The sequence below is a fragment of the Grammomys surdaster genome, unplaced genomic scaffold, assembly GCF_004785775.1.
Source record: "Grammomys surdaster isolate TR1022 unplaced genomic scaffold, NIH_TR_1.0 100, whole genome shotgun sequence".
NCBI lineage: Eukaryota > Metazoa > Chordata > Mammalia > Rodentia > Muridae > Grammomys > Grammomys surdaster.
In genome coordinates this window covers 3,067,100-3,075,600 of record NW_021604579.1, presented here as the reverse complement: position 1 = coordinate 3,075,600, position 8,501 = coordinate 3,067,100, and the positions used below count along the sequence as shown (strand labels likewise).

At 45.3% G+C, this 8,501-nt stretch overlaps 2 protein-coding genes across 2 annotated transcripts in view; one reads left to right on the top strand and one right to left on the bottom strand.

Moving 5' to 3' along the window:
• Positions 1–2,500, bottom strand: part of Cfap57 (cilia and flagella associated protein 57) — a 75,965-nt gene extending 73,465 nt beyond the window's left edge. Inside the window, exon 1 of the mRNA XM_028787986.1 lies at positions 2,344–2,500. Coding sequence (XP_028643819.1) covers positions 2,344–2,500 — 157 coding nt within the window. The remainder of the gene's footprint in view (positions 1–2,343) is intronic.
• A 415-nt stretch (positions 2,501–2,915) lies between these two features.
• On the top strand, positions 2,916–7,932 carry Ebna1bp2 (EBNA1 binding protein 2). The gene is made up of 9 exons (XM_028787147.1): positions 2,916–3,064; positions 3,149–3,232; positions 3,425–3,597; positions 4,126–4,249; positions 5,425–5,514; positions 5,768–5,843; positions 6,063–6,156; positions 7,467–7,629; positions 7,766–7,932. Exons 1-9 carry the CDS (start codon positions 2,999–3,001, stop codon positions 7,814–7,816), a joined length of 921 nt encoding a protein of 306 aa, XP_028642980.1. The 5' UTR covers positions 2,916–2,998; the 3' UTR covers positions 7,817–7,932.
• Positions 7,933–8,501: the final 569 nt, after the last annotated feature.

The window sequence follows — 8,501 nt, the reverse complement described above, 5'->3', positions numbered from 1 at the left end:
TGTGTGTTCTCTCTCTCTCTCTCTCTCTCTCTCTCTCTCTCTCTCTCTCTCTCTCTCTCTCTCTCTCTGTGTGTGTGTTTGCCATGGCATTCCTGGGGAGGTGAGAGGACAGACATCCTGGTGTGTAGTTCTTCTACCTTGTTTGAGGCAGGGTCTTTTTGCAGTTCACTGCTGTGCATGCCAGGCTAGATGGCTCACAGGCTTCTGTGGAATCTCCATCTTTCCACAGAAGCAATGGGATTACAGATGTGTGCTATCACTCCTGGCTTTATGTAGGTTCAAATTTAGGTCTTCACACATGCCTGGAAAGTGCTTTACCTACTTAGCCATGTCCCTAGTTAATACAGTTTATTCTTGCAGAATATTTACATGGTGTTTGATGACTTTTACTTCATTAAAACTAAGAATTATTGTTCATTCATAGATAGCACAAGGAAGAAAAAAGGACAGGCTTCAGAAAGGAATTTTTTCTTTCTTACTTTTTGTTTTGTTTTTATTTGTTGAGACAGGGCTCCATCCCAGAACTCACTCTGCAGAATAGGTTGGCCTCGAACTCAGAGATCTATCTGCCCTTGACTCCTCAGTGCTGGGATTAAAGACACCACCACTTGGTTAATTATTTCTAACATATATACCTGACAAATGATTAGCATACAGAATATGTAAAATGTATCTAAAATTAAATAAGAGAGTTACCCTTAGAACAAAACTTAACAAAAGTAATTGAAAAATTGGTAAAACTATTAACATAAAACTAGGGATATTCCATAAATATGTGAAAAGACACTCATCTTAATTAGTAATGAAGACATGAATCTAAAACAAGATTTGCTGGGCGGTGGTGGCGCACGCCTTTAATCCCAGCACTTGGGAGGCAGAGACAGGCGGATTTTCTGAGTCTACAGAGTGAGTTCCTGGACAGCCAGAACTACACAGAGAAACTCTGTCTTGAAAAACCAAAATAAATAAATAAATAAATAAAACAAGATTCCTTTTTTGGATTACTAGAATTACACACACACACAAAATAGGAAGTTTGACAATACCAAGAGTTAATGAGGGTGGGGTGACAGGGACCCTTATGCATTGTTGGTGGGAATTTATAAACCAGCATGGTCATATTTCTCAGTAATCTTAGTTTTGGCTGTGTGTCCTGGAAAATCTTTGCAGACTTGTGAATGGAAGAGCAGTTATGGTGTCATGTTTCTAATAGCAAACAATTGTTATTTCCCACATACTCCTCAAATCTAGAATGGCTATGTAATGTCTGTGTATGGGTGTCTGTATTCCCAGATTGGAATGCCATATTGCAATGGAATGGATTCAGTTATATGTACAACAGAACAGACTATTATTCCATTTGTAACAAACAGAAAAATGGTGAAAGCAAGAGTATACTTTGTATAAGGTTACACAGATGTGTGGTTAAACTGTATAAAACCCAAGATGTGCTGGTGTGGGTGTATGTGTCGGGGGTTGAGGGGAAAGAATGAAGAAGCCCTGGAACTGGCTGATCCTGGGTGTCTGGGTACACAGGTCTTCATGTAATAGTAAACCATTAGTGATTGCATATATGTAGTGTGGTCTTTTATATATGCATATGAAGCAATACAATGGTCAGTGCAAAAGAAAAACTGAGGGAATGTCATGAACATCACTGCCTAGACTAATGTCAACAAAAAATAGGAGGCAGGTTCTAAGAAAGGTTATTTGTCACTTAAGATAAAATTTCCAGTGTCTCCATCATACAAGGGTTCAATGAAGATGATGTACTCTCGAAACTGTTAGACTCAAAAGAGGGTTCTGGAGAGGACAAATCCAACCTCAGGAGAATACGAGGAAAACACTGTTTAAAGTAACTCTTCTCTGAACTCACTGTGAAAAAGTACTTTTAAATATTTATTTATTTATTATATATGAATACACTGTTGCTGTCTTCAGAGACACCAGAAGAGGGCATCAGATCTCATTACAGATGGTTATGAGCCACCATGTGGTTGCTGGGATTTGAACTCAGGACCTCTGGAAGTGCAGTCAGTGCTCTTATCCACTGAGCCATCTCTCCAGCCCGAAAAAGTACTTTTAAAATAAATGGTTTTTTAACGTGTCATTTTTGCTACTTGTGTCAGGTTAATCTATGATTAAACAGTGTAAATTGACATTTATTTTGCCTACATTTGTAAAACTATGTGGATAACCCAGTTAACAAAACAAAACAAAAAACAAAAAACCTTCCTAATTGTTGAGATTGTGGGGTTCTGTGTATGTAGCACATACATGCCTTTAATGTGTCAGGATGGGAAGGGTGGGTTTTTTCTTTTTTTTTCTTTCTTTTTTTTTTACCTGCAATGAATTTCTGCCATTTCTGATCTAGATTGTACTTCACACAGTGATTTCCTGAAGGAAATATAACGATCTGTTCATCAAAGAAGAAGATATTGTTGGTCACGTGAGCCCGAAGACCAAAAACATGAAGCGACTGAGCTACCACGGTGGACATGGTACCTGTCAAAGAGTATTGCAAAAGATGAAGAAAGAGGCAAACAGGTGGGAGTGAAGACACACAACGCATCTTCCTGCTCCGCCCCGCCCCTCCCTGACCCCGCCTCGCCCCTCCATCGCCCCGCCCCCAGACTCCTCTTCCTCTTCACCCCACCCTTGCTACTCTTTCCAAGCTTTGCCTCCTCTCGTGCACCCCCAACGACCCCAGGCCATTAGGAGGACCCCAGAGAAATTATTCACCTCTTGCTTCACCGCTCTGGGTTACTAGTCTACGCAGGGATTGGTAGGTGCTCTTCCTAAAGATCCGGAGCAATCTGGACACGCCCAAACGCCAGAGCAGTTCCTATAGCAACGAGAAAACCGGAAGTGCAGCTTTACACCCGGAAGCGGAAGTCCCTGTTGAAAAGCCAGAAACTAGTGGAGAAGTTGCTGGCGCTGGTGTAGTTTCCAGGCACGTGGAGTGGAAGCTTAACCTCGCGGGGCGAGAGGCCGCGAGATGGACACCCCTCCGCTCTCAGACTCGGACTCGGAGTCGGGTGATTGCCTGGCCTCAGATCAAGAGGTAGTTCGCAGCGGAGCTAGCGGGGCAGGGGGTGGGACGGGAACTTTATTTACCCCCTCGATATTGAGGCGTCCCGGTTTGTAGTTGCAGGATGCGTTTTCTCGCGGACTCCTGAAGCCAGGCCTCAATGTCGTGCTAGAGAAGCCGAAGAAGGCGGTGAATGACGTGGTGAGTTCGCGCGAGGGTCGGGGACCTTGGAACGGGATATGTACAGGCTCTGTGCTTCTTGGGAGACCGAGTCTTCTGGGAAGGATGTACCCTGCTCTGCGGTCGTCATCCTGTGCGGGTATTTGAGCTTAGGACTGGGTTTGAGAGAGATAAACTCGGGATTCTTATGAGCGGCGTGTCTGACTTACCTAGAATGGCCTGAAGCAGTGTTTGGCTGAATTCAAACGGGATCTGGAGTGGGTTGAAAGGCTCGATGTGACCCTGGGTCCAGTGCCAGAAGTCAGTGAAACTCAGCCAACACCCCAGAACAAGGACCAGAAGAAAGGTGTTAATCCAGAAGACGACTTCCAGAGAGAAATGAGTTTGTATGTTTGTCCTACCATAGAGTTACAGGAAGGGGATCTTAGTGTGTCTGCAACCTCAAAGGCACTGGGGAGTTAGCACAAGCCTGAGGGTGAAGGGGGTTCCTGTGGTTGAAAGAATAGGTTCTTGGTCATCATTTAACCAGCACCTTGCTTGAGGGATGTTTCAAAATAATTCATTTGAAGTTTGGGTGGATGCCTCCAATCATTAGAACAGACTTTGCCTAGGGAATGTTTGAGTGGTCTTTCGGTAATGATTGGGAAACAGTTCATAGTTTGTGCAATATTTCTAAATAAGCTTGTTGTTTTAAACTGATTTACTCTTGGAAGTATTTTCCCCTTATAAATAAACATAACGTGAAATTTCAGCTATATGTGAAATTAGTGGAGTTTTTGTTGGCTTGCTTGTTTTATCTTGCCAGTGCAGGGGGTGGGGGTCTGTGATAGCTCTGAGGTCAGTTAACTTCTGGGAGGCAGTAAGAAATGAATGCCTTTCCCCTCCCCTCATTTCACTCTGTCCTGTAATTTCAGCTACCGCCAGGCCCAGGCTGCAGTGCTTGCAGTATTACCCCGACTCCATCAGCTCCAGGTCCCTACGAAGAGGCCCACTGATTATTTTGCAGAAATGGCCAAGTCTGATCAGCAGATGCAAAAGGTAAATTTTCCTCTGGAAAACCAAGGTTTCCCCTGAAGTCCATTCCTTCAGCTGGCTCATATCCTGTAGTCTTTAAAAAAAAAAAAATGTACTGTTTGTAACCAGTATTTCTATAGCCTCTGCTTCTGAGGCATGCCAAATTAGGGAGAGAAGGTCTGGAAGGAGTGTGGTCTCTACAATAAGAAGGCTTGTGTAGCCGGGCAGTGGTGGCACACGCCTTTAATCCCAGCACTTGGGAGGCAGAGGCAGATGGATTTCTGAGTTTGAGGCCAGCCTGGTCTACAGAGTGAGTTCCAGGACAGTCAAGGAAGTTTTTAGAGAAACCCTGTTTCGAAAAACCAGAAAAAAAAAAAAAAGAAAAAAAAAGAAGGCTTGTGTATTTCTTCCCTGGCAGGGTGAATGGAACGTACAGACACAATAGTCTTATGGTTCTGGGCCCAACAATGCCAAGGAGAATACTATTGCTTGTAGATGGGTTTTTCTTCTCTGGGCCTTTAGCTTTCTAGAAACTGAAGGCTTGCTCTAGCTCACACAGATATGGTGTGGTTTAAGAGTTAGGGGATTTGATCTTCAGTCAACTTGGAGAAAAAAACCTTGACATCACATCCAGGATTTATTTAAATTGTTCCTTTGGTCTCAGTCTTTATCTTAGAGAATTACAGGTGGTACCCCAAGAAGCTAACCCTGAGACAAGCACAAATCCATCTACATCTGACAGCCACACTGATAACTACTTAATGCTTTTAGTACTCTGTGTGTTTGTGTACATGTGTGTGCGTGTGTGTGTGTGTGTGTGAGAGAGAGAGAGAGAGAGAGAGAGAGATAGAGAGAGAGAGAGATGGAAGAAACAAGGTTCGAGTGTACAGGAACTATATTACAGATGTGGGCCATTAGAAGAGAACGTTCAAGTTTGGCCTTAACCTGTGGAGAAACAGGTCCTGTATGACAAGCAGGCAGCTTTGTGACGGAACAAGCATGCTTGGAGAGGCAGGGCCGCTTTTAAGCTCTGGCTGCCCACTGACGATTTTGGTGCCAGGTCCAGCTTTGGGACTGTATTGTCCTTTATGTGAAAATCTAGGAAAGTACATGAGTTCTACAGCTTTCAGAACTAGTAAAACACTGGAGCCCCGTTCTAGTGTGCTCCAAATGGTACCTAACAACCTCCTGTGTTTTAGATTCGACAGAAGCTGCAGACTAAACAGGCTGCCATGGAGAAATCTGAAAAGGCCAAGCAACTTCGAGCGCTTAGGAAATATGGAAAGAAGGTGAGAAAGGGCACCTGCATGGGACAGGGCACGGCCAGGCATGCCAGGGCAGAGCGTGGTGGGGTTTGCTTCTAGCTCTATGCATATTTGATCCTGCTAAAGTGTGTCTGCTGGTATCCCTGAGCCCAGGTTCACTTAGCACCATGGGACACCTGGGTGTATCCAATATAGTGTGCTAGCAGCGGCTGAGCTGGTAGTCTCTGGAGTCATGGTTTGGGATGCAGGACTGACTTTGCGGCTGTCTGTCTCACAGGTGCAAACTGAGGTCCTTCAGAAGAGGCAGCGGGAGAAAGCACATATGATGAATGCCATCAAGAAATACCAGAAAGGTCAGTGTGTCTGTCTGCTAAGAGTGTAGGGGAGCCTGGGTATCAGTAGGGAACTCTCTGGTGCTTCGCTGTTATCTTGGTTTTAACTGACTAGGTTTAGGTTTGGGAAATGGGGGGGGTCAAGATGTGTTTCTTAAGATGCAGTTAGGGAATAGCAGCCATGTCTTGAATGCTCTTAGACATACAGTGGTGCTGATGGGAGTGCTCTTCCCTGCACAGGCTTCTCTGATAAGCTGGATTTCCTTGAGGGGGATCAGAAGCCTGTGGAACGCGGTGCAAAGGCAGGAGCTAAAGGCCAGCAGATGAACAAAGGGTAAGTACGGGTTTCGGTTGGGTTTTGTCTTATGATGCATCAGACTTGTGATGGCCAACAGTCAGTCTGGTCAAGGAACTCTCCAGGAAGGCCTCTAGGTGGGGTACTGCTGCTCAAGGGTCAGAGACTTTGATGCTGTGGGGTGGGCCCCTGACTATAGCAATGTTTGAAGGTGGAAATTGGTACCTGGATCATTTGAGGTAAGTGTTAAATGACTGTTCTACTCCATGACCCTCAGAGTGATGGTGGGGAGTCCGGCCAGAGAAGTCAGATCTGGGTCCAGCCACCAATAGGGAGGCTGCGAGCATCCCGTGTAACTGTGTCATCCACTATGAGGCAGTGCTTTGTGCCTCAGTGCCATGGAAAGGGAGCTGGCAGCTTACTGTTCTTCTTTTCAGTATCACTCTCTGCATAGGTGAACATAGACCTAAGGGTGGTGATTTCTAGATATATCAGGGCAGTAGTGTGGAAACACACTTAAAGTCCTGGCATAGTCTGGGCATAGCATCCTGGTGAACCATCCTGCCTGAGCCTAATGTGAAGGACATGAACATCTGAGCAGGAAAGTGGGAGAGAAGTGTTTAGAGAGGGAAGACCTTGGATGAGTAGAGGCACAGAGACATGAGGCCAGGACTTAGGGAACCTTCATCTGATGACATTAGGGGGACAACAGTGGTTTGACTCAGTTATGGGCAAGTGATGCTCTTGTTTTGAGAAGGTAACAGAGTTGTATGTGTAAATAAAAGGTAGTTAGGATAGTGGTGGTTTAGTCTCCACTCTCACAGAAGCCCCAGTGAGCAAGGGTGATGCCTCACAAGTGCCATGCACTGGAAAATCAGGTGAGGGCAATGAAGATGTTAGACAAGCAGGGAGAGGTTTGTGCTGGGCCAATGGTAGGAGGTACCAATGGCAAGTTGGCATTTCTAAGGAAATTGGAACCTCTCCAAGAGGAGAGGCAGCATGGTTTGGCTAGACAGAATTTGCGAAGTTTTTAAAACTTGTTACATTTGAGTGCTAACTGGTTTTGTCCATGAGAGTAATAGAGACACTTAGTGCTGAACTAGCAGGATCGGATTACAATGGATGCCAGTGGAAACAGGAAGCTTGTGGTGTTTATAGATCCTTCATGCCTTTTCTTTGTTAGTTTTCCTTCTCTGGAGTTATTTTATGAGTTTGCCTGGGTGGTTTATAGAGTGAAAATATAAGGCCTCAGAGAGCCCCGAGGACTGCAGAGACAAGCCTGCGGCTGTCACCCAGCCATAAGGCTCATGGGGTTTACTGTGCACTATCTGTGGGGCCACCTTTTTCAGGCCCAACGCCAAACGAAGATACAAAAATCAGAAGTTTGGTTTTGGTGGAAAGAAGAAAGGCTCCAAGTGGAACACTCGAGAGAGCTATGACGACGTCTCCGGCTTCCGAGCCAAGGTGGCTCACGGCAAGGGCCCCAGGAGGCCCGGGAAGAAGGGGGCAAATGTAAGTAAGGGGCCCAGATTGGGGCTGATCAGCCTCTGCTCAACCCCCTTTCTTCTCCCCTTGACTCCTCCTCACCCTGGCACAGAAGGCCAAGTGCTGTGTGTGACAACATATGGTTTTTGTTTTGTCTGTGCAGAAGAGACCCGGAAAACGAACAAGACAGAAACTGAAGAGCAAAACCCGCTGAGGAGCATTGTCTTCTTAAAGAACCAAGGAGAAGGGGGTGTACAGCACACTCAGTGTTTGTTTTGATTTTTGTAGAAAATTATTTTAATAAATTAAGATTATGGAAAAAAAAGATAATCTTGGGTGAAACCGATACTTTTTAAAAGATGGAGAAGCACATTAAAGGATATTGCTGCTACTGGGCTGTGGTGGTGCCCGCCTTTAATCCCAGCACTTGGGAGGCAGAGACAGGTGATCTCTGTTGAGTTCAAGGCCAGCCTGGTCTATAGAGGGAGTTATAGGACAGCCAGGGCTACACAGAGATACCCTTTCTTGAAAAGAAAACCAAAATCAAAACCAAAATAATATCGCTGTTTATTGGTAATACCTTTCTTTTGGTAGCTGCAGGTTGAACCTATGTCTCACTTTTCCCTCATCTTCCAAATTGTCCTTTTGCATGAGTCCCTGAACGGTTTCCTGTGAGAGCCCAGGTCTGGCAGAAGCTGTCACTTGGTCTCTGTCGTAGGCCATCTAGGTTGGTCCCTTACTTCCTGGGCCTGGTGCTTTCCTTTCTTACTTTATGCCTTTTGCTGTGCTCCGCTTTTAGGATCTTTTAAAGAAAGAAAACAGGAAACCGACTTCAAATTGACTTAGATGCGAGGCCCCACCCCTTGTTCTGCTGCCTGCTGTGGCCATGAGGCCCAGGG